The following is a 25940-nucleotide window of genomic DNA, read 5'->3' on the forward strand; positions in this document are numbered from 1 at the left end:
TACACAACAGGCTGCCTACCAGGGTGGAGCAGACCCACAGCTGCCACTGCCTCCTTGAGAAACGGAAAGTGAAACGGCTCAACAGACAAGCTGTTAAAGCGTTGGACTGGTCTGAGGGTCCTAGTGTCTAGTAGGTAAAGGGTGGAGATGTCTTCTGTCTCCAGGTCAACAGATGTGCAGACCTGCCAGTTTCTGAGTCCCACTTTGTGTGTACACACATGCAGAAGACCAAGTACACATGTGGAAGATCCTGTAACCTATGTCAGTGTTGTGTGAGTTATGGAAACCAGAACATAGCCAGCACCTGAAAGCAGTGTATAGCTGACTGCATGGTGGTTTGAAATGGCCATGCATGTGAAAGCCCACTTGCGCATGCATACAAGTGAATGTGTGAGTTGCAGCCCACAAAATGAAATGAGAAGTCACCCCGAAAACGGAGAATGACTACCTACATGGAAGGGATAAGAATGGCCATATATGTAAAAGCTCACTCATGTATATGAGTGAATGTGGGAGCCGTAGCCCACAAAAAAAAAGAAGGAAAAAAAGAGAAGAATAAGAAGAAAAGAACATGTTTTGTGTTCGTTGTCCTTTCTTCTGTTTACAGTTCTAGATTTTCTTGATGTGTGTGACACTTGGCTGGCCCTGCAAGCTTTGTGTGTGTGTGTGTGTGTGTGTGTGTGTGTGTGTGTGTGTGTGATTATACAATTGTGCTTGTGTAACATGTATGTACTTAGATAGATACCTGAGTGTATGTCAGTTGTCAGCACACTGGTGTGTGTATGTGCGCTGTGTGTTTCAGGTACGACTCCCTGACAGGGGTGCCCAGCACACAGAAGGCCATAGGGTTTGAGAAGGGCAGCATCCTGTTCAACATCGGCTCCCTCTACACACAGATGGGATGTAAAAGAGTGAGTCCCGCCACGCTTAATCATTGTGTGCATTAGTGAAGTGTACCGCAGCGATTGTTCTCTCTGAAAGCTTGCCTTGTTTTGTTTTGTTTTGGTCTGGAAGGGTTTGCTGTGGCAGTGCAGTTCTACAGTGTTTTTGTTTTGGTGGTTTTGTTGACGGGCGCAATAGCCGAGTGGTTAAAGCGTTGGACTGTCAATCTGAGGGTCCCGGGTTCGAATCATAGTGACGGCGCCTGGTGGGTAAAGGGTGGAGATTATTCTGATCTCCCAGGTCAACATATGTGCAGACCTGCTAGTGCCTGAACCCCCTTCGTGTGTATATGCAAGCAGAAGATCAAATACACACGTTAAAGATCCTGTAATCCATGTCAGCGTTCGGTGGGTTATGGAAACAAGAACATACCCAGCATGCACACCCCCGAAAACGGAGTATGGCTGCCTACATGGTGGGGTAAAAACGGTCATACATGTAAAAGCCCACTCATGTGCATACGAGTGAATGCAGAAGAAGAAGAAGAAGAGGTGGTTTTGTTAGTCCCGTGGTGGCTGGCTTGACAATGAGTGAATAAGCAACAGTGACAAATATTTGTACTTTTTAGGACCAGAAGGCAATTTCTGGTCTTGAATTCATGCTTATTTTCATTCCCCCCCCCCCCCTCCCCCATTATTTCCACATCAGATGAATGAATACTACATGAATGGACTTCCTTTTTGGGGGTGGGTGGGTGGGGAGTTTCTGAGTCTGTTTTTCTGCACCTCTGTGCTGATAGGAAATGCTGAGCAGCAATGGTTTGGAGTTGTGTGCCTTTATTTGATTTGAAAGAGTACACGTTCCTGTTCTCATTTGATGCTGAATAAGACAAAGCTTTACTGTTTGAGGCTGAGTCTTCACTGAAGAGAGATTTTAGAAATAAAAACAAGAATGAAAATTGGCCCTGATAAGCCAACATGACTGCACCCACACATGCGCAAACTGACACTGCAATTGCACACACACACACACATGCACATACACTCACAAATGCATACACGTACACTCAACACCCCCCCTCCCACCACACACACGCACATGCACTCACAAATGCATACACACACACATACACTCAACACCCCACCCCCCCCACCACACACACACACACACGCACATGCACTCACAAATGCATACACACACACATACACTCAACACTCCCCCCCCCAACCACATGAACATGCACTCACAAATGCATACACACACACATACACTCAACACCCCCCCTCCCACCACACACACGCACATGCACTCACAAATGCATACACACACACATACACTCAACACCCCCCCCCCCCCCACCACACACACACACACGCACATGCACTCACAAATGCATACACACACACATACACTCAACACTCCCCCCCCCCTCCCCCCCAACCACATGAACATGCACTCACAAATGCATACACACACACATACACTCAACACCCCCCCACACACACACATGCACATACACTCACAAATGCATACACACACACATACACTCAACCCCCCCCCCCCCCCACACACACACACACACATGCACATGCACTTACAAATGCATACACACAATACACTCAACACCCCCCCCCCGCACCCCACCCCCCCCACCAACACACACACATGCACATGCACTCACAAATGCATACACACACACATGCACTTAACACCCCCCCCTCCCACACACACACATGCACATACACACACAGAGTGAAAGGAGGTAAAGAAGCAGAGGGACAGATGATGGTGTGTTGCCAGGACCGGACACTGCCGGACGGGGTGCGGACAGCCAGGGAGGACTTCGAGCGAGCATCAGGGGCCTTCCGCTACCTGGAGAGCCACTTCCGCAACGCTCCCAGCATGGACATGCAGTCCGACACCCTGAGCATGTTGACTGCATTGCTGCTGGTGAGTGTTATATCTGTGTTGTGTGTTTGTGTGTGTGATGTGTGTATGTGTGTGCTGTCTGTCCCAGAGAACTTGCTGTGTGGATGAATGTATGATATGTGTTCTGTATGTGGTTGTGTTAGGGGGTGGGTGTTCTCTGTGTGTGTGCGTGTGCGTGTGTGGTTTATGTATCTGTGATAGTGTGTGTGTGTGCTGTATCTGTGGTGTGTGTGTGATATGTGTGTGCTGTCTGTCCCAGAGAACTTAGTGTTTGGATGTGTGGATGATATGAGAGAACTTAGTGTTTGGATGTGTGGATGATATGACTTCTGTATGTGTGTGGAGTTGGGGGTGTCAGTGTGTGGTTTATGTATATGTGATGAGTGTGTGTGTGTGTGTGTGTGTCTGTGAGTTATGGGTATGTGTGTCCATGCTATATGTGTGTGTGTTGTATCAGTGATGTGTATGTGTGTCAATGCTGTATGTATGTGTTTGTGTTGTATCAGCGTTCTGTATGTGTGTCAGTCCTATGTTTGTGTGCTCTGTCAGTGATGCGTATGTGTGTCAGTGCTGTATATGTGTGTGTGCTGTATCAATGATGTGTCTGTGTGTATATGCTGTATATGTGTGTGTGATGTGCATTTGTGTCAATGCTGTATGTGTGTGTGTTTTATCTGTGATGTGTATGTGTGTCAGTGCTGTATGTGTGTCTGTGCTGTATCAGTGATGTGTGTGTGTCAATGCTACATGTGTGTGTGTTAATGATATGTGTATGTGTGTCAGTGCGATATGTATGTGTGTCAAAGCTGTGTGTCAGTGCGATATGTATGTGTGTCAAAGCTGTGTGTCAGTGCAATATGTATGTGTGTCAGTGCTGTATGTGCGTCAATGCTATATGTATGTGTGTCAATGCTATGTGTGTCAATGCTATATGTGTGTCAATGCTATGTGTGTCAATGCTATGTGTGTCAATGCTATATGTGTGTGTGTTTCAGGCCCAGGCCCAGGAGTGTGTGTTGGAGGAACGACTGATGACGTGGGGCAAGGAGGGAGTCATCGTCAACGGTCGGCTGGCCAGGGAGGCTGCCATGGTGAGGGGTGCTGGCTTCATGCTCTCCTCTTCTCTGTTTTCCGTCTCTTTCTTCTGCGTCTTTTCTTTCTTCTTCTCCTTCAACTTCTCTTTCTTTGTCTTCTTCTCTGTCTTCCTCTTCTGCTTCTCTCACTTCTTCAGCTTATTTTTCTTCTGCTTCTCCATCACTTTCTTCTGCTGCATTTACTCTTTCTTCTTCTTCTGCTTCTCTCACTTCTTCAGCTTATTTTTCTTCTGCTTCTCCATCACTTTCTTCTGCTGCTTTTACTCTTTCTTCCTCTTCTGCTTCTCTCACTTCTTCAGCTTATTTTTCTTCTGCTTCTCCATCACTTTCTTCTGCTGCATTTACTCTTTCTTCTTCTTCTGCTTCTTGTCTTTCTTCTTTTTCAACTTCCTTTTCTTCTGCTCCTTCTTATTCCTTTCCTCTGCTTCTTCTCTTTCTTCTGCTTCTTCTCCTCTTTGTTCTTCTCCTTCTTCTTCTTCGTTCCTAGGCTGTAACTCCACTTTCATTCTATGAATGTATTTTAAACATGCGTGACTGTTTTTACCCTGCTGTGTTGGTGGCCGTACTCTTGTTTTCAAGGATTTGTTGGGTATGCTCTTGTTTCCATAGCCCACTGAATGCTGTTGTGGATTACAGGATCTTTAACGTACACACTTGACCTTCTGCATATGCATATACATGAAAGGGGGATGAGGCGCTGGCAGGTTTGTACATCTGTTGACAGGGAGATAAGAAAAATCTCCACTCACGCTGTGGCAGGGATTTGAACCCAGGAATGTTAGATTGAAAGTTGAGTGCTTTCACCACCCTGCTGTGTTGCCTGTCTTCATGGTGTCTGTTGATTTGGGTTGTGGGATGCTCAGTAAATTGACAGACAGGAAAAAGAAATACTGCTTATGATTTGTTTCTTTTGTTCTTATGCTTTTGCTTATGATGTTTTTTTTTCTTTTGAAAACCCCTAACAGCACATTGACCACCAAGCTGTAGATGTTTTTTTTTAATCATACATAGTTTGAACAGCTTCCTTTTCCTTTTTTCCTTCAGGTATCAGAAAAGTACCGAGAAACACATCGGAAGATGTCTTCAGAAGCTGTGAAGAGCTACCTGCCCTTCCCCTGGATCTCCATGGCGCAAACAAAGCATTACTTCTACAAGGGTCTGGCACACTACTATGTTGCCATGGCTCTCCTGGAACAGAAAGGTGAATATTAGCTCTACTTCTACAAGGGCCTGGCACACTACTACATTGCCATGGCTCTCCTGGAACAGAAAGGTGAATATTAGCTCTACTTCTACAAGGGTCTGGTACACTACTATGTTGCCATGGCTCTCCTGGAACAGAAAGGTGAATATTAGCTCTACTTCTACAAGGGTCTGGCACACTACTACGTTGCCATGGCTCTCCTGGAACAGAAAGGTGAATATTAACTCTACTTCTACAAGGGTCTGGCACATTACTGTGTTGCCGTGGCTCTCCTGGAACAGAAAGGTGATATTAGCTCTACTTCTACAAGGGTCTGGCACACTACTACGTTGCCATGGCTCTCCTGGAACAGAAAGGTGAATATTAGCTCTACTTCTACATGGGTCTGGCACATTACTACGTTGCCATGGCTCTCCTGGAACAGAAAGGTGAATATTAGCTCTACTTCTACATGGGTCTGGCACACTACTACGTTGCCATGGCTCTCCTGGAACAGAAAGGTGAATATTAGCTCTACTTCTACAAGGGTCTGGCACACTACTACGTTGCCATGGCTCTCCTGGAACAGAAAGGTGAATATTAGCTCTACTTCTACAAGGGTCTGGCACACTACTACGTTGCCATGGCTCTCCTGGAACAGAAAGGTGAATATTAGCTCTACTTCTTCAAGGGTCTGGCACATTACTACGTTGCCATGGCTCTCCTGGAACAGAAAGGTGAATATTAGCTCTACTTCTTCAAGGGTCTGGCACATTACTACGTTGCCATGGCTCTCCTGGAACAGAAAGGTGAATATTAACTCTACTTCTTCAAGGGTCTGGCACATTACTACGTCACCGTGTCTGTCCTGGAACAGAAAGGTGAATATTAACTCTACTTCTACATGGGTCTGGCACATTACTATGTCACCGTGTCTGTCCTGGAACAGAAAGGTGAATATTAACTCTACTTCTACATGGGTCTGGCACATTACTACGTCACCGTGTCTGTCCTGGAACAGAAAGGTGAATATTAGCTCTACTTCTACATGGGTCTGGCACATTACTATGTCACCGTGTCTGTCCTGGAACAGAAAGGTGAATATTAACTCTACTTCTACATGGGTCTGGCACATTACTACGTCACCGTGTCTGTCCTGGAACAGAAAGGTGAATATTAGCTCTACTTCTACATGGGTCTGGCACATTACTATGTCACCGTGTCTGTCCTGGAACAGAAAGGGTAATATTTGCTACACACAGAGGTGGCTTTTCCTTCCTGTCTTGAGTTGGTGTGCAGGTTGATTGATTTACTGATGTCTTCGTCCTTTTCAAAATTGATTTATTGATATCTTCATCCGTTTCAGTGGTTTTAAAGAAACCTGTTAGATCTGCAGGATAGGCATTGAGGGCTGTGGCTGTTCAGCCAGTGTGCCTGTCAGTGCTGCCTGATGTGACAGCGTCACACCCTGCCGTCAGTGCAGCTTCACACATCGTTATTCTGTCTGTATCAAAACAGTCCTTAGCTAACTAGCTGGGTTTTTTTTTATTTTTTTTTTTTATGCTTATAGTTGACTTCATCAAGTTTTTGCGCCTTATACATATTATTATTAGTAGTAGTTGTTCTTTTTTTATGTATTTATCTATTATTAATTTCCTTTAAAAAAAAAAAAAAAAAATTTCTATTTTTTTCTCAAGGCCTGACTAAGCGTGTTGAGTTACGCTGCTGGTCAGGCATCTGCTTGGCAGATGTGGTGTAGTGTATATGGATTTGTCCGAACGCAGTAACGCCTCCTTGAGCTACTGAAACTGAAACTGAAACTAATTATTTAGTCTCATTATTCATTCACACATTCAGCAGGGACCATCACAGTGCAGGCTGTGCTAAAGCCCTCTTGGCCGAGAGAGAGGGGGTGTAACTTGGGAAAGACACAGTCCACAATTATCAGATTCTAGCCCAGACAGTTGGGACAGCAGTTTCCTCCTCAGCTGTTGTCATGGTCATAGTTGGACACAACAGACTATCATACAAGCTACAGATTGTTGGCGAAACATTTCTGGGCAGGATGTTATGAAATATGGTTACTCTTCTTCTTCTTCTTCTTTCGTGGGCTGCAACTCCCACGTTCACTCATATATACACGAGTAGGCTTTTACGTTTATGACTGTTTTTACCCCGCCATGTAGGCAGCCATACTCTGTTTTTGGGGGTGTGCATGCTTGGTATGTTCCTGTTTCCACAACCCACGGAACGCTGACATGGATTACAGGATCTTTAACGTGCATATTTTATCTTCTGCTTGCATATACACATGAAGGGGATTCACGCAAGAAGCAAGAAGCAAGTCTGCACATATGTTGACCTGGGGAAATCAGAAAAATCTCCACCCTTTACCCACCAGGTTCTGTTACCAAGATTCGAACCCGGGACCCTCAGATTGAAAGTCCAAGGCTTTAACCACTCAGCTGTTGTGCCCGTCGAAATATGGTCACTGATTGGTGATGATGTATCTGTGGTGACAGACAGTGGGGACATGGTCACTGATTGGTGATGATGTATCTGTGGTGACAGACAGTGGGGACACGGTCACTGATTGGTGATGATGTATCTGTGGTGACAGACAGCAGGGACACGGTCACTGATCGGTGATGATGTATCTGTGGTGACAGACAGCGGGGACATGGTCACTGATTGGTGATGATGTATCTGTGGTGACAGACAGTGGGGACACGGTCACTGATTGGTGATGATGTATCTGTGGTGACAGACAGTGGGGACATGGTCACTGATTGGTGATGATGTATCTGTGGTGACAGACAGCGGGGACACGGTCACTGATTGGTGATGATGTATCTGTGGTGACAGACAGCGGGGACACGGTCACTGATTGGTGATGATGTATCTGTGGTGACAGACAGTGGGGACATGGTCACTGATTGGTGATGATGTATCTGTGGTGACAGACAGCAGGGACATGGTCACTGATTGGTGATGATGTATCTGTGGTGACAGACAGCAGGGACATGGTCACTGATTGGTGATGATGTATCTGTGGTGACAGACAGTGGGGACACGGTCACTGATTGGTGATGATGTATCTGTGTGGTGATGATGTATCTGTGGTGACAGACAGTGGGGACACGGTCACTGATTGGTGATGATGTATCTGTGGTGACAGACAGCAGGGACACGGTCACTGATTGGTGATGATGTATCTGTGGTGACAGACAGTGGGGACATGGTCACTGATTGGTGATGATGTATCTGTGGTGACAGACAGTGGGGACACGGTAACTGATTGGTGATGATGTATCTGTGGTGACAGACAGTGGGGACACGGTCACTGATTGGTGATGATGTATCTGTGGTGACAGACAGCAGGGACACGGTCACTGATTGGTGATGATGTATCTGTGGTGACAGACAGCGGGGACACGGTCACTGATTGGTGATGATGTATCTGTGGTGACAGACAGTGGGGACATGGTCACTGATTGGTGATGATGTATCTGTGGTGACAGACAGCGGGGACATGGTCACTGATTGGTGATGATGTATCTGTGGTGACAGACAGCGGGGACATGGTCACTGATTGGTGATGATGTATCTGTGGTGACAGACAGCGGGGACACGGTCACTGATTGGTGATGATGTATCTGTGGTGACAGACAGCAGGGACACGGTCACTGATTGGTGATGATGTATCTGTGGTGACAGACAGTGGGGACATGGTCACTGATTGGTGATGATGTATCTGTGGTGACAGACAGCGGGGACATGGTCACTGATTGGTGATGATGTATCTGTGGTGACAGACAGCAGGGACACGGTCACTGATTGGTGATGATGTATCTGTGGTGACAGACAGCGGGGACACGGTCACTGATTGGTGATGATGTATCTGTGGTGACAGACAGCAGGGACATGGTCACTGATTGGTGATGATGTATCTGTGGTGACAGACAGTGGGGACACGGTCACTGATTGGTGATGATGTATCTGTGGTGACAGACAGCGGGGACACGGTCACTGATTGGTGATGATGTATCTGTGGTGACAGACAGTGGGGACACGGTCACTGATTGGTGATGATGTATCTGTGGTGACAGACAGTGGGGACACGGTCACTGATTGGTGATGATGTATCTGTGGTGACAGACAGCAGGGACACGGTCACTGATTGGTGATGATGTATCTGTGGTGACAGACAGCGGGGACATGGTCACTGATTGGTGATGATGTATCTGTGGTGACAGACAGCGGGGACACGGAGAAGCTGCACGCCATGTTTGACAGCCTGCATCTGGGGGTGGAGCCACACGATGAGAACAATGGCCTGAAGCTGCCCAAGACACAGGAGGAACGCAACGTTCTGGGTGGGTCCTGTGGCTCAGGGCAGTGCTGTGTGTGTGTGTGTGTGTGTGTGTGTGTGTGTGTGTGTGTGTGTGTGTGTGTGTGGACACCTGCCTGCCCTGATGTTTTGTTGTACTGTGTTGTAGTGTAGTGTATTTCTTTTTCTGTTGTGGTCTGTTTAATTGTGTTCTGCTGTGTTGTGTTGTGTGGTGTGAGACTGTGATAGTGCCCGTGTTGATTTTTTTTGTACATAAGTATACGTTTATGTCACTTATTTTTGAATTTGTATATTTTATTGTAGAGCACAGTGAGCCTTCATTTATTATTGTTATTATTATTATTATTATTATTACTGTGCTGCATTGTTTTGTGCTGTACTGTGTTGTGTTGTGTTTTGTTGTGTTCTCTGTTATGTCGTATTATTTTTTGTCACAATAGATATCTGTGTGAAATTCAGACTGCTCTCTCTGGGGCAACGAGCATGTTGACACGATGTAAAGCCACCTATATTATTATTATTTTTATTATTATGAGCATTTATGCATAGTTTTGAAAATAGGCCTTAGACGTTGACAAATGTTTACATGTGTTTTGCTTTTTTTTTCTGTCTGTGAGTGTATTTGTATTACTATTCGAGTGGATATATTTTTTTTTGTACAGAACTTTGTCAGGCATAACCCTTTTGTTGCCATTGGTTCTTTCAGAGGGAGAGGAAGGGGGAGACAGAGAAAGTGATGTTCTGATGACATTACAGAATGGACAGGAAAACCATTTGCAGAGACCCAGCCTTTGGTACATAGCCAGTGGACCTGGAGGAATCTTGTGGCCAGTTCTTCTTTGTGGCGCTCCATTGACTCTTCACAGAGCTGAGGGAGAAGAAGAAAAAAAGAAGACTTGTTTCAGTGATCAGGACAACGGTTTGAAATGTGCGGAGAAACATGTTAACCCCACACAAGTCATTGTTCCCGAATGTTGTGAAGACTCTCATATTAGTGGCCAGAACAATGGTTTGAAACTTGCAGAAAAAACCCCAGTTTACCCCACACAAGTCATTGTTCTGGAACGCTGTGTGTCTTGGCAGGCAAAGGTCACCTGCGGGAAGCAGTGCTGAGTCACGAGGAAGCGCTGAGGGTTCACGACCTCTGCAAACAGTTGAGGAAGATCGACCTGTTCAGAGGCATCCTCCAGAAGATGCATGAGAGGTAGGGTTTTCTTTTTCTGTTTGTTTTGTGTGTATCTTGATGAGCTCTTGTCTCCTGTTATGCACTGCTGTGCAAGTGTTGTGTCATGTGAGGTGCTTGGGGCCTGTTATGTGGAGTTTGTGCCATATAAGTAATGTATATGATTATCATTGTTATTGTTATTACCATCATCATTATTATTATCATTGTTGTTATTAGGGAGACCTTTGGGTAGGTGCATTTATCTTTTTATAATGATGGTTCTTCTGTGTGGAGCTCCAATGACTCTCCCTGGAGTTGAGAGAACAGAAGTTGCTTTGCTTACATTCTGTACACTGTACATGGTCACATGACCAGAATGGAGCACACTGACTAAGTGGTTTAAGCATTTGACTGAAGGTCTACAATTTGAATACCAGTTGCAGTGCTGTACATGGTCACATGACCAGAATGGAGCACACTGACTAAGTGGTTAAAGCATCTGACTGAAGGTCTACAGTTCGAATACCAGTTGCAGTGCCTGGTGGTTTAAGGGTGGAATTTTTTTCAGATATTCCAGGTCAGCAGATGTGCAGGCCTGCTAGTGCTTCTATCCCCTTTTGTGTATATGCATGTAGAAGATAGAATACACATGCTAAAGATCCCATAATCATATAAGTGTTCGGTGGGTTACGGAAACAAGAAAATGTTCTGCATGCAAGTCAGAAAAGCATAAACCAAGAGGGTGAGGGAATAACTCAACACAGCTGAAGAAAGTTGGTGTGTGGTTCTAGTTGAGAACAGCGAAGACGCACAAAGAACCAGCACTGACTTTGTTGAGGTGTAACTTAACCAGTCCATGGAATGGGTTTATGACAGACTGTGGAAACATTGAACACTTAGCAGATACTTCATTCAACATTTTGCCGTACATTTGCTTTCTGTCATCTGCTTTCATAAAAGGGTTTGTACTGTCATTAAAGGTATAGAAAAGTTTGGAGAAACTGTGGTATGTTTTTTTTAAGGCCTAAAAACATATTTGTGATATTTTCTTTTTGTTGAAACCTGGATTAGAAATCAAACATGATTCTTGTAAATTCCAATGTTCTGAGTTGTGTACATGTACTTTTGGATGAATTTATTCTCGGGATTTTTTCCCTTTGTGTTGTTGTGATGCAACATCCAGTTGTTTTCAACTAACCTTCACTGCGAACATGGATCAGTGAATCAGAATGTCAGGCTGTTGTAAATTCAGTGACATACAGATGGAACACAGACATTTTGAACCATGGTCTCAAAGGGATACAGCCAAGGAATATGCATATTTCAGTTTCCAGCATGGATTCAGAGACTTACGACTGGAATTTTTTTTATTAGGAGATACTTTAGAAATCGGACAGTATCAATAGAAAGGAAGTGTCAAATGAAATCTGCTTCTGTGGATCAAAGTAGGTAGCCCAGAACTCTGAATTATAGTTCAGGTTATATATACACAGGTGTTTGTGTTATATATACACAGGTGTTTGTGTTATATATACACAGGTGTTTGTTTTGTTGCTAATTCACAGTTTTTGTTGTATTGAGTTTACAAAATAGTCCAGTTGGGTGTAAAAAGTTTGAAAAACAAACTTTTTAAGTTTTGTGCCTTTTTTTGTTGTTGTACAAACCTTGTTAAAGACCTTGCTGTAGACATGCATTTGATGGTCCGCTTCCTCTGCTGTGTGCTGAAGTTCTGTGCGTCTCTGTGCTGCAGGACGGTGGAGAAGTTTTCAGGTCTGGAGGAGGAGGACGACTTCACAGAGCTGCTGACAGTGCCACGCATCGTGGGAATGTCAGAACACGACACACAGCCCATCGCCCCTGACTTCGCACAATCCAAAACGGCAGACATCTTCTGGAAACTGGTCAGTCGACTTGGGCTTCCTGTTTCCCGTCAGCATGTTGCTGTGATGTGACCCAGTTTTTACCTTTTTTCTTAAGAGATTACTTCTGCATTTTACCTTACTTTCTTTTTATTCATCTTTTAGATCTTTAAAAAAAAAATCTTTTATCATCCCTGGCTTCCTAAATAGAAGAAAATGGTCATAAAACCCCTCTCATAGATATGAGTGACCATGGGAGTTGGAGACCTCGAATATGGCAGAATGAGATAACAGAACAAGAATATTGAGTGAAGTATGATATTGATTAGGACTGGGTGAAAGAAAAAAAAAAATTTCACAAAAAACCCTGCAGATGTTTATGTGTAAATGAAACGAAAATGGTTAAAAATAAACGCAGAAAGATTATACAATGAATGGTATGAATTGGTGTCAAGTTTGTTCCAGTCACCTAGTTTTAACTGTTTCATATTTGTTCATTTCTTCTTTAAGAAAAATAAAAAAGGCGGGGGGGAGGGAATAACGAATAGAGAGACATATGTATGTGACAAACATATAGCAGTCACAAAAACAAGTCCCAAGCAATTATCTTTGACCGGTGTATATCGAAATCTATGTATCTGGATCTAAAACTGTCTTCCCCAGGGCCCCATTGCCATCTTCAACTCCAAGAACCAGTGGTCGGCGCCACGCCTGGTGGTGCTAGAGCGACTGCCCACAGAGGGCTTTGGCTTCAGTGTGCGGGGGGACTCGCCGGTGATTGTGGCCGACATCGAACAGGACAGTGTGGCTGGGGTGAGGGCTGTGTTCTGTGTGGTGTGATGTGCCATGGTGTGGGGTGGGGTGGGGTGGGGTGTGTGCTGCGCTTTGTTGTTTCGTATATTGTGTAGTTATGCTGTGTTGTGTTGTTTTATATTAGAGTGTGTGTTGTGCTGTGTGTGTTGTGCTGTGCTGTGTTGTTTCATATTGGAGTGTGTGTTGTGCTGTGCTGTGTTGTTTCATATTAGAGTGTGTGTGTTGTGTTGTTTCATATTAGAGTATGTGTTGTGCTGTGCTGTGTTGTTTCATATTAGAGTGTGTGTGTTGTGTTGTTTCATATTAGAGTGTGTGTTGTGCTGTGTTGTGTTGTTTCATATTAGAGTGTGTGTTGTGCTGTGTTGTGTTGTTTCATATTATAGTGTGTGTTGTGCTGTGTTGTGTTGTTTCATATTATAGTGTGTGTTGTGCTGTGTTGTTTCATATTATAGTGTGTGTTGTGCTGTGCTGTGTTGTTTCATATTAGAGTGTGCTGTTTTGTGTTGTTTCATATTAGAGTGTGTGTTGTGCTGTGCTGTGTTATTTCATATTAGAGTGTGTGTGTTGTGTTGTTTCATATTAGAGTGTGTGTTGTGCTGTGCTGTGTTGTTTCATATTAGAGTGTGTGTTGTGCTGTGTTGTGTTGTTTCATATTAGAGTGTGTGTTGTGCTGTGTTGTGTTGTTTCATATTATAGTGTGTGTGTTGTGTTGTTTCATATTAGAGTGTGTGTTGTGCTGTGCTGTGTTGTTTCATATTATAGTGTGTGTGTTGTGTTGTTTCATATTAGAGTGTGTGTTGTGCTGTGCTGTGTTGTTTCATATTATAGTGTGTGTTGTGCTGTGCTGTGTTGTTTCATATTAGAGTGTGTGTGTTGTGTTGTTTCATATTAGAGTGTGTGTTGTGCTGTGCTGTGTTGTTTCATATTAGAGTGTGTGTTGTGCTGTGCTGTGTTGTTTCATATTAGAGTGTGTGTGTTGTGTTGTTTCATATTAGAGTGTGTGTTGTGCTGTGCTGTGTTGTTTCATATTAGAGTGTGTGTTGTGCTGTGCTGTGTTGTTTCATATTAGAGTGTGTGTTGTGTTGTTTCATATTAGAGTGTGTGTTGTGCTGTGCTGTGTTGTTTCATATTGGAGTGTGTGTTGTGCTGTGCTGTGTTGTTTCATATTAGAGTGTGTGTGTTGTGTTGTTTCATATTAGAGTGTGTGTTGTGTTGTTTCATATTAGAGTGTGTGTTGTGCTGTGCTGTGTTGTTTCATATTAGAGTGTGTGTTGTGCTGTGCTGTGTTGTTTCATATTAGAGTGTGTGTTGTGCTGTGCTGTGTTGTTTCATATTAGAGTGTGTGTTGTGCTGTGCTGTGTTGTTTCATATTAGAGTGTGTGTTGTGCTGTGCTGTGTTGTTTCATATTAGAGTGTGTGTTGTGCTGTGTTGTGTTGTTTCATATTAGAGTGTGTGTTGTGCTGTGCTGTGTTGTTTCATATTAGAGTGTGTGTTGTGCTGTGTTGTGTTGTTTCATATTATAGTGTGTGTTGTGTTGTTTTGTATTACAGAGTGTGTTGTGCTGTGCTGTGTTGTGTTGTTTTGTATTACAGTGTGTTGTGCTGTGTTGTTGTTTTGTATTATAGTGTGTGTTGTGCTGTGCTGTGCTGTGTTCTGTTGTTTTGTATTATAGTGTGTGTTATGCTGTGCTGTGTTGTGTTTTGTATTATATTGTGTTGTGCTGTGCTATGTTGCATTGTTTTGTATTATAGTGTGTGTTGTGCTGTGCTGTGTTGCGTTGTTTTGTATTATAGTGTATGTTGTGCTGTACTGTGTTCTTTTGTTTCATAGTGTATTGTGTGTTGTGCTGTGCTGTGTTGTTTTATACTGTATTGTGGTGTTCTATCCTTTGCATCGTTTCCAAACACATGAACATGCCGGAACTTAACTAACACACACACGCAAATGTGTGTGCGCACACTTACTCAAACACACACTTACTTTTGGTCTGTCTGTCTCTGTGTGTCTCTTGCACTCTCTCTCACACACTCACACTAACAATCACACTTACTCACCAACACTCACTCACACTTACTCACTTTCTCTTTCACATTTTCATGCATGTGTTCATGTATATGTATGTATTTTATTATTGTTTGAGAATTTCCTGTGTAATGTCATGCGATTTGATTCGGTGTTTGTTATACTTTCATTTGTTATGAGGGCAGGATGATTTCAGTTGATAATGTGTGAGAGATGTTGAATTTTGAGGGGAGGGAAGTTTATGTTGGTATGTGGGTTATGATTTTTGTTTTTGTGGGGGGGAGGGAGGGGGGCGATGATGGAGGTTTCTGTTGATAATGCATGAGGGAGGTGATGTTAATTTTTGCCCGGGTGTTCATTTTTCAGCGGAGCGGCATGAAGGTGGGTGACTTTGTGGTGGGCGTGGCGCAGGCGGACACCAAGTGGGCGCAGCACGAGGAGGTGGTGCAGCTGGTGCGGCAGGCAGGGAGGGAACTCCGCCTCACCCTCACCACCCCCATGGACATCAGTCTTCCTGACACCACCTCCGTCACCCGCCCCTTCAACACCATCAGGTCAGGGGCAGGTCCTTGTCTGTCATCGTGTGTGTGTGTGTGGGGGGGGGGGGGACAAAGGGGAGGTTACCTACTTCCGGGAGGTTATCGGCCGTAGTTGTTCTCTTTTTCTCCGCATAGGCGGATAGTAGTTTGCACAGGACGGGAATGTCAGACCCCTGCCGGAGTCTGCACTAGTTGGGTCACGGTAAGTATGTTATTTAAATGTAATTTTAGATAGAAAATTTCCTTTTTACCCCGCCATTTATAGTATGCCATTTATTAGTAAATGTATACCTGTGTGAACCTTTCAGATGCTTGGGGAATTTTTTTTTTTTTTTCCCACTTTTGTAGTGAAGGTTTTATTCATCCAAGACAAATCCAGTCCATGTTGTATCTTCGTCATCAATGATGCAGAAGAGTCGAAAATGTGCTGCAAGATTTCTGCCACAACGGTTTTGGAGGAAATGCCCAGAACTGTAGCCACATGAATTGTGAATGGCATAATGAATATTAGAGCTAAGTCACAAAATTGACCTGTGTGATTTAACGGTATCACAGCATCAGACGAAGAGCATGAAGCCCAAAAAGAAGGCTTTGGTGTCGGGTCCAGAGGCAGCTTAAATATTAAAAAAAAAAAAAAAGAACGAAACAACAGCAGAAAAGCAGTCCAGTGATCTTTTTATGCGTTTCAGGAAACTCTGACTTTTACCACCATCAGCCCAGAGGTAAGAATTGGTGAATGAAGTCTTTTGATATTTGAGTGAGGCAGAAAAGAAGTAAAGAAAGAAAAGCATGGCAGGGGGAAAAAACCCACCAGAAATCAGACAGGTAATGAAGAAGGAGAATGAGAAAGAAATTGTGATGTTTCTCATCTGTGTAGTTTTGGCCAGTGTGTACATATATGGTTTAAAAAACAAAATTATGTTTTTACCTGTATAGTTGAAAAAGCTGTGATTTTTGCCCGAGAGGATGGGAAGTGAATCAACTACAGCTTCAGAGAAGTAAGAACTCCAGACTCCACCACCCACCTCCCGCCCTCCCAGTGGCCTTGTGGTAAGGGAGCTAACTAGGAAACAAGTGTCCACAGGTCTCAGTGCCACATACAGACCAGAATTTGTATTCCCCCCTAAACTAGACCTTGAGTGGTGGTCTGGGTGCTAGTCTTTTGGATGAAATGATAAATGGATGTCCTGAATGTAGCATGCTTTTAGCAGATGTAAAAGAACCCACAGCAACTAAAGGGTTGCCCCTGGCAAAAATTCAGTTGAAACATCTGCTTTGACTGTGAAAGAAATATTAGTGGTGCTGCTTTGTAGTGACACACTTCTCCAGTAATGGCAGCTCAAATTCCTCACAGGGAAATCTGTTGTGACCAAAAAAAAGCAACACAGTGCAATACCACCACCACTACAAAAAACAGCACAACACAAAAACAGCAGCAACACAGTCCTCAAATGCTGTTACTGATGAGATAGTCTTCCCACTTCCTTACCTATTCGTTCAGATTTAGGGCTTTGATTTTGGGCTTCTAGAGGTTGGCAGCTATAATAGTTAACATTTTGAAAGACTGACACACAAGAGGTGTTTAAAACATAACAGGACAACCTTAAGCTGAGTTCAGATACATTGCACATCATCTTAACCCTTTCACATATAGCAAATTTAGACTGCGACACTATCTGGCACCAACTGATTTTGCAGAAAAAGCAAGATAATTACAACTACTGACTTGTGCATGAACTGAGAAATACCTGTGCCTCAATTTCTTGAACAGGTGGTGGTGTATTCTCTCTGTCAGGAATCTACAGGATCAACATGAACAGTGTTTTCAGCCTTGATACTGGGCTGTATGGATGGCTGGGTTGTAAGCACAAATGCTGGAAAAAAAAAAAAAGAAAAAGAAAGGACCCCCCCCCCACTGACCATGTTGTGGTTCTGTCCCTTCCACAGCCTCCCCACGTCCCCAGTCAACGGCAAACTGCGCAGTCGCAGGGACAGCGCTTCCAGTGACCGCAGCAACCGCAGCCGTCTGAGTGCCCCCTGGATCTTCCGACGCACGTCGTCCCGAGACAAGGCGGACCGGGTGAAGGCGGGGGGGTCAGAGGAGGGGGGTGACGTGGACACTGTGTCACGATGAGGGGGCAGGGGGTGGGGGTGGGGTGAAGAAGACCGTGTCTGTTTGGAAAGTGGAGGGTGTAATCTGGGGGAGGGGACAGGGTGTTGGGGGAGTTGTGGTGGCTGTGATGGACAGTGGGTGTGGATTGAGGACATCCACTGGATGATTGCGTCGGTATCTGAACACCGTGGTGTGGGAGATGTATGCATGAGGACACTGGCTGATAAAGATGGATGACAGAGTGGAGAAAGACCACAGACATGACATCAGAATGTTTGTCATTGCTCTTGGTGAAGATGGTTATGTTTTAAGGACATCAGCCAGGTGTCAGTGTGTCTGAACACCAGTGTGTGAGTGAGAGTGTGTGTGTGTGTGTGCGTGTGTGATGCAGTTAAGTACAGTGGCTGATGATAGTTGACAGGATTACAGAAAGACTGTGGACATGACAGGATGACTCACAGATCTGGGTGAAGATGTGTAAGGACAGTGTTATGTGAACACTGTAGTGTGTGAATGATGCAGGTATGAGGACAGTGGCTGATGATGGATGGATGGCAGGAACGGAGAGAGAACGTATGACGTGACGTCAGAATGACTTAACATGCACGGCAACGTACACGGAAGCTGAGAGACAGAACTCACAGGGTGTGTGTGTCATGTCACCATTGACTGTTGAGGGACAGGCACTGCGTCTTGACTGCTGTGTAGTGCTGTGACTCCATGCTGAACGTGGATCTGACGGTGAAGAGTCAGGGACGCTGTCACACCATCAGGGGTGGAAGTGCTAACAGTTTACAGAGGTGTGGTGCCACCTTGCTTGATAAGAGAACTCGCCAGTCTTAGTGTTTTAAATGTGTGGTGTGAAGTGGAGTAAGAAAAGTGGAAACATTTGTGTTGTTTTAGAAGAGGTGTTGTATGAAAGAGTTGAAGGAGAACAGAATCGTGCTGCAGAGAGAGTGATGAGCTGAGCCAGTGGCTGCAGCATGGTGCCTCCAGGGAGTCTGCTGGAAGTACAGGACAATGAACTGCTGTGAAGGAGGAACAGATTGTCTGGATCAGTGGTAAACAGGGAAATGTGTGTTGAGCACATGTGTCTTGACCACTGTTGGTGTGAAAGCAATATATGAATGATAAGTGGATATTTAACGAATTATTAACAAAGATATGTATTGTTTTTTAGCAATAAATTTGTTTTAATCTATACGTAAGTTTGTGCAGATTTTGTGAATCGGTGAATGTTTTCTTTTCATTAAAAAAAGAATGTTTCAGCATGAAAAAGGGATGCATGCTGTAATTGAATTTTGTTCTTTTTTCAGTAACTTAGAGTGTGTACTTGTGTGTGCCTGTGCTTATTTACCACGTACATGTCTTCTGATTTTATATGCATACTGCCAGGATATTTACAAGTCTCTTCATTCAATGCAGGTTTATTTTTTTTCGGTTTGATACTATACACAAAAAAGTCACACAAACATCAGTGAATTTAGAGACTGGGTTTAGCAGCATTAGAAGTGTTCAGTAATAGAGATAGTGGCATCAGCAGTGACCATGGACATCGCTGATGGTGTGAGGTCTCCATCATCCATGTAGATGTAGTCCAGCAGACTCTTGGACAGGCAGGCATGAGAATCACTGTGGTCTTCTTGATGTTCTTCTTTTTTGTGTGCAATCATTGCATCACTGTCCAATGCAGTCTGGAATGGCAGTGATGGAGGATTTTGAAAGAGGCCCACTTCTCATAGTTTTGCATGTCATTGTGGAGGCAATGCGATGATTTCAGATTGAAACAGAAATCGTCTTGTCTCATCTCCGACATCTCTGACAGGGTACACATGCAGTTGATGGCTTGTGCTGCTGCTGCAAAAGAAAGTCAGTAATTACAACTTTACATTTTTATTCCGTTAGAATGACGTGGTTTATCCCAAACTGTTTTGACCTTTTCAGAGGTGAATCCAGCACTTTCCTTGTCACTGCTGTGAATGTGTTGTTTTTTTGTTGTTATTGTTTTGTTTTGTTTTCTTTTTGTGTGGCTGTTAGGGTTGGTGGTTCGTGTCCACAGTATCCATTGTTTCAATTCCAAACAAGGATAGGGTTGCATGAGCAGTCTTAGCAGTGCCGAGTTTGCTTTGTGTAGAGAGAATTTTCCTCAGTCTGTGGAATTAGTGTATACTTAGGAAAAGTCTGGACCATGCACAGCAAAGTGGGTACTGTTAAGATGGTTGGTGAAACCCTGCCCTGTTGTGACAGTACTTTGCCAATTTCCATTCAGAATTCCCAGTTCAGAAATCAGTTTTTGGTGTGTGTGATGATGATGATGTTGTTCTGGATCTTTCCAGTCCTATCCACATGCTGCAGGAAAACAACAAAAAAAAACCAACCAACCAAACAACTTTTATCTACCCCATTCCTCTGAGAAGTCATGCCCACCTCTCCCCTGCACCTCCCATCCCCACTGTCCAAACATGAGGTAAATAGATGTGCAGCATTTTGATTTTATGCTTCTGGTTTTAAGATTTTGTGTGTGTGTGTGTGTGTGTGTGTGTGTGTGTGTGTATGTGGTAAAGAGTGATTTTTTTTCTTTTTAAGTGAACAGATCAGGTGTGTAATTTTTTTTTTAGTTGGTGTTTTTAAAAGTATGTGTGGAAATGTGTTCCTGTGGCTGGGTAGTGCTTCAAAAGTCAGGCTGCTGTTAAAACACAGATGCAATCATTGCAGACACAAATAGTTGTGAATGTGCATACACATACATTCTTGAGCACACATATCTGCATGTCTGCGCACACATACGCGTTAGATCATTGCCCACGTCTCTTGTTTTCAGGCCTGAATCTTCCTGAATACTTTAAACTTAACATTATAACATGATTTTACATGATTATATCAGATGTATGTCACAGTCTGCGTGTTAATCATTTCAGATCAACGTTCATCCACACAGTCGTTACCTCCACGTATTTATAAGCAGAATTTGTGTCTGGCTTTGGACCCAGATGGCCACAAACTGTTCTGGTGTCCTCAGTGTCTCTACTTACCTTACCAGTCGTGGCTCCACAACTTAACACGTCCGTGTGAGAAACAGAATCTTTTTGCACATCATACTTAGACTGTGTGCAAGGACATGCTTCTCTGTGTATGTCCTTGTCTGTGTGTGTGTTCAGAACATTACACAATCCAAGCCAGTTATAAATGAAATGTCAGTAGTGAATGATGGGTCATGGGTCATGGCTGTGTGTTTGGCAGAGAATTTGCTGCATTTTTTGTGTGTGTGATCAAATAAGTCAAGTAAGTCAGTTTCAGTTAATGTTCTTTTGTAAACAAAAGAACATAGCCTTCACCAGTATTTTAGTACTCGTTGCAATGTTTGTTGAAAAGATGTCATCGTACAGCGTTGATTTGCATTAATCATGTTTTTTGTTATCAGGCTGGTGTGTAAACTAATGGAACTAATTCTGGGTGGGAGTTTACTCACAGGATGACCTGACAAAAGCCATTCATCGCAGGATTCGGTGGACGTTGTTCCAGTTGCTCCTTTTGTCTGGCTTTTGTGGTGTGTGTACTTACCTTTCACTGACATTTTACCTGTTGTGTGCTGGGGTACGTGCGCACTCATCTGTGATGCATGTGGGAGTGAAAAATCTAGCAGGAGTTTTTGCTTGTTGGGAAGACATAGGTTTTGATAACGTTGTACAGATAATTAGGCTGTGAACTTGCCCATATACATTTTTATATAGCAATATTTCTAACATTTTTTTTTCTGTACATAATGGTATGTTTACCAGTGTGATGTGGTTCCAGTCAGTTGTGATGACAATGAAGATGACGTACAATACTCATAATATGGGAGGTCAGTGTTATGTCATGACCAAGTGTTTTCATTTCATGGTGTATCCTAACTTTACAGATCATTGTTGCATTTACACTAACTCTGTTTTGTTTAGTTTATACAGTTTGCACATACACAGACTTTCTTCTTTAAAAAAAAATTATTTATACCCATGTTAAAAAGACAAAAAGCATTCATTTTCATTTATGAAATCATTAAAGAAAGAATTGTCCTTCTCCACTGTGTGGGAATGTTTGTGTGTATGTTTGAAACAAATCTCAGCTTAGCCTCAGAAAATATGAGTTCCGAAGTTTATTTATTCAAGTACTTCTGTCACTATGGTACCTGTTCAGTTTGAGATGGATGTATGTTAGAGCCAAGTTAATGGAAAACCTATGTCTGATTGCATTCATTTGGGGAGAGAAAAAGAAAATCATTTGTAAAGGATTAAGTTTTGCAAGTTCAATGACTTGGGCAGCATCGCAGTCAGTGCACATGATTTCGGTATGAAACATAAAAAATGCGAAATAAGTTGTATAAATGGCAGTCCATGATCCTGGATGTGAAAGGAGAAGGTAGATATGATTGATTTCTTATTAATAATGTAGTTTATCTTTCAAGGAATTTGGATTCTTTTCTTTTCTTCTTTTTTCTTCTTTTTTTCGGGGCTCCCAAGCTGCTCATCCCCATAGACAGCCATCAGTTTGATTTCTTCGGATTGGTGTATTTTGTCTGTCAACAAAGTTCATTTGATTTCCTACAAATCTTGTATTTTGTCTTTGAAGGAATTTAATTTGATTTCCTACGAGTATTGTATTTTGTCTTTTAAGGAATTATATTTGATTTCCTACGAATAATGTAGTTTGTCTTTCACGGTTATATGAAATCTGAAATGTGTCTCTTCATTTGTGCAACATGCCCTCAGCAGTGCTTTCGTTAAAGAGTGAAGAGATGCAGGTGCATTGACTTGGGATTAAAGTCCGTTTCTCCACACAGGCTAAAACTCGAATGTTGTTGTTCTCCTCTACATCACTCTGTATTCTAAGACACTGTGCATGGATGCTTGTTTTGAATGTGTCTAGGTCCCTGCACAGTACAGTATAGTGCAATCCCTCACAGGATTGTTATTAGTATTATTATTATTTATTGTTGTTGATACTGACATAGCACCTGTCTTCGGTCAGTTACCTAAGTCAAAGCACTTGACTCAGTCGATTGCGCTATAGGCTGCCTACCTGGGTAGAACTGACTGACAGCTGCATTTGGGCACTCATTTGTTTTCTGTGTCACTCAGTCAGGCTGCAGTTACGCGCACACTTTAACAAGTATATCAGTGGATTTTTCTTCAGAATTTAGCCAGGGACAACCCTTTTGTTTAAAGAAAAACAATACTACACCGACCCCCTTTTGCCTTTTTGTTAATGTGCCTTGACTCTTGAGCGGTGCCGATTTTGTGAAAACATACTGTGCTCGTTTTTAACAGCCAGATATTGTCATTCTGAACTGTCCCTGTATGTGTAGGTATTTTCTGTACAAGTCTGCAGAAATGATTATATGTCACCAATGCACTTCAAAATGCTTGATGATGTTTTTGTTTCTTCAACTGTAGGCAGTTTTTAGCCTTTTGAAAGCAATATAAGCAATATAATTCTTCGTCCCTTCCTTAACTGTTCATTTTGTGTTGCATTGACAATGATATTTTTGTTCTTTAATGTCACCTGGAGGCCTGCAGTTGACATGAAGTGTTTACATGTACACAGTCCTTCACACATCCACACACATGTACACTTAAATGCACGAACACATGCATGGCTTGCACACACATTTTACTGTGATAGTACACTCTTACACTCTTTACTGAAGTGTAATGCATTTGAAGTATTAGAAATCCTTGGCAGTCAGAAGCCTCAGGAACTCTGCTGGGATGATTGTCATTTCCACGCTAGTCAGAAGTCCAGAAATTGTTGTTTTTTTTGATGTAGCAAAATTATACCAATACTCCTATTATTTACACGTCAGGCCAGGTTGTTATATATCGTGAATAATGTCCGTTCGGGTCAGCATTAGCCAACATCACCTCATCAGCTTCACACACACACTCACAACTTACACAGACACAATCAAATCCACTTACATATTGTGCCACACATGGAATTCTGAATGCATGCATTCTTGCATGCAGTTTGTGTGTGTGTGTGTGTGTGTGTGTGTGTGTGTTCAGACTTCACTTCCTTTGTCACTAAACAAATATTCAACAAGAGAAATGTATACATCCGGGATACGTACAGCTGAAAGGAGTATTACAGCGCTTGTCTACATATTCTGTATTTACCAAGTGCAGGTCGTCATCCAACATCAGTCTGCTCAAATTCTGTGAAGTAACCTCATCAGCAGTTTGTCTCTGTTCCATTTCATCTGTATTTTGTCCTCTAATATTTCAGTCATGTTTACAGTATCGGTAATCTAAACTATGTATTAGATGATCAGTTATGTCGTACACTTTACAGGTTCACTTTTCTTGCATTAGAAAATATTTCATTTTGTACGTCAGCATCTTGTTCACTGATCCTTAATTTGCAAAATGCTCTCCCTGGGTGTTTTTTATGTACGAGTCATGTATGGTTTAAATCTACTTACAGTATATTTTAGACTGGAAGCTGGTTTTGTCACTCTCCCCCCCCACCCCTCAGAAAAACAAACAAAAAACCCCAACAGATTCAGTTGGTAACTTTTTTGTGTTGGGAGTTCCATATGTGTGTCATTCCAGTAAATTTATCACAAAGAACCCAAAGAGAATTTGTGTCAATTTTTTGGTTTATTTGTTTTTTGCCTCTTTTAGGTCCAAGTAGTTATGTTATATGAACCCAAATATAACAACATGGCAGGTTATTGTAAGGCGTAATTATTGGAAATCCACCTGATACAGTTTGAAGTCAAAGAACTGTTAGTTGCTATGCTTTTTTGTGTACTACTTCGAAATGTCTGGAGACATTTAATATGAACACTGGAGTAACATTCTTTGTTGGAAGGTGTTATTTTTAGTATTCAGAAAACTTTTTTTTTCAAAATTTGTTATCTTTGTAGCTAAATGCTGGTAAAAATTCTGCACCTTGTAACATAATTAGAATAATTAAGCACTCAGGTTTGCTGGTTTTCCTTTTCCCCATGCAACTGTGCTTCATTTTGTTTGCCTGATTTACTGGATGTTCTTGTGCTTGCCGAAACTCACAATATTTATGAAGAAATATTCCTAATATTTATGAGTAATTTGTATTCATTCAGTTTCTATAGAGCAGCTCCTGTATGTAAACACAGCTGGTATTTTAGGATTACTTTTGCACATACTACCATCCTTGTTTCTCTTATTTATTTCACTGGGTTCTTCCTGCAAGCCCATTTCTGTAAATGAATGAATTACTGTATCTGAAATGATATCTTATAATCTTATGTTTTGTCATGGAGTTTAATGTTGGAGAATCATTGTTTAGTATTTGATACTTTTATGTGATGTTCTTAATGAAAATTACTGAATAGCGTAGGACTGTGTGACTTGCCCTGGAGGAGTCCTTGTTTGACAGTGGCTTGTCTCCATGAGAGTGTTGCGACTTTCCACTTTTCATGCATTTTTATACATGTCTTTTATCTGAAAGCTGTTCCCTTATATTCCATTATCACATAGTTTAAGCAGGAGAGCATTGTGCCATATGCAGACAAATGCTTTGTTGAAGTCTACAAAACAGCAATAATGCCTGTTGTTCTTCCTCATTGTACTACTATCAATAATGTTTATTATAGAATAAAGATTTGATGAGCTGTTCTCTGTGTGTGTATGTGTGTGTGAAGATGGGGAATGCGTAAGATGCCATGACTGACAGCAGATTGTTGGCAACAAAATAAAATGTCAGAGCAGTATCAACTGGTCGAATGGGTCACATGACTACTATTGCACTCGCTCTCTCTCTCTCTCTCTCTCCCCTTCCTTCTTTCACAATATAAAACTACATGCATGAAGCAATCATGAAAGTTTTTACTGAATTCATAGTGTGACACATAAAAAAAGATTGGATTCACATGATTCATTTCTCATGCATCAATATATGCATGTATAAATGAATACAAAAGTATATGAGTGTTTGTGAATGTGTGTATGTGTTGTCAGTCTCATG

The 25940-nt window shown here is 42.5% G+C and overlaps 1 protein-coding gene across 1 annotated transcript in view; it reads left to right on the forward strand.

Annotated features, from left to right (window-relative positions):
- Nucleotides 1-25587, forward strand: part of LOC143285482 (rhophilin-1-like) — a 63689-nt gene extending 38102 nt beyond the window's left edge. Inside the window, exons 6-15 of the mRNA XM_076592802.1 lie at nt 803-911; nt 2683-2832; nt 3807-3902; nt 4950-5106; nt 9345-9464; nt 10523-10643; nt 12355-12505; nt 13127-13276; nt 15666-15853; nt 17786-25587. Of these exons, the coding sequence (XP_076448917.1) occupies nt 803-911; nt 2683-2832; nt 3807-3902; nt 4950-5106; nt 9345-9464; nt 10523-10643; nt 12355-12505; nt 13127-13276; nt 15666-15853; nt 17786-17972 (1429 nt within the window). The 3' untranslated portion in view covers nt 17973-25587. The remainder of the gene's footprint in view (nt 1-802; nt 912-2682; nt 2833-3806; nt 3903-4949; nt 5107-9344; nt 9465-10522; nt 10644-12354; nt 12506-13126; nt 13277-15665; nt 15854-17785) is intronic.
- The last annotated feature ends 353 nt before the right edge of the window (nt 25588-25940 follow it).

The sequence above is a fragment of the Babylonia areolata genome, chromosome 9 (assembly GCF_041734735.1).
Source record: "Babylonia areolata isolate BAREFJ2019XMU chromosome 9, ASM4173473v1, whole genome shotgun sequence".
In the NCBI taxonomy this organism is placed as follows: domain Eukaryota; kingdom Metazoa; phylum Mollusca; class Gastropoda; order Neogastropoda; family Buccinidae; genus Babylonia; species Babylonia areolata.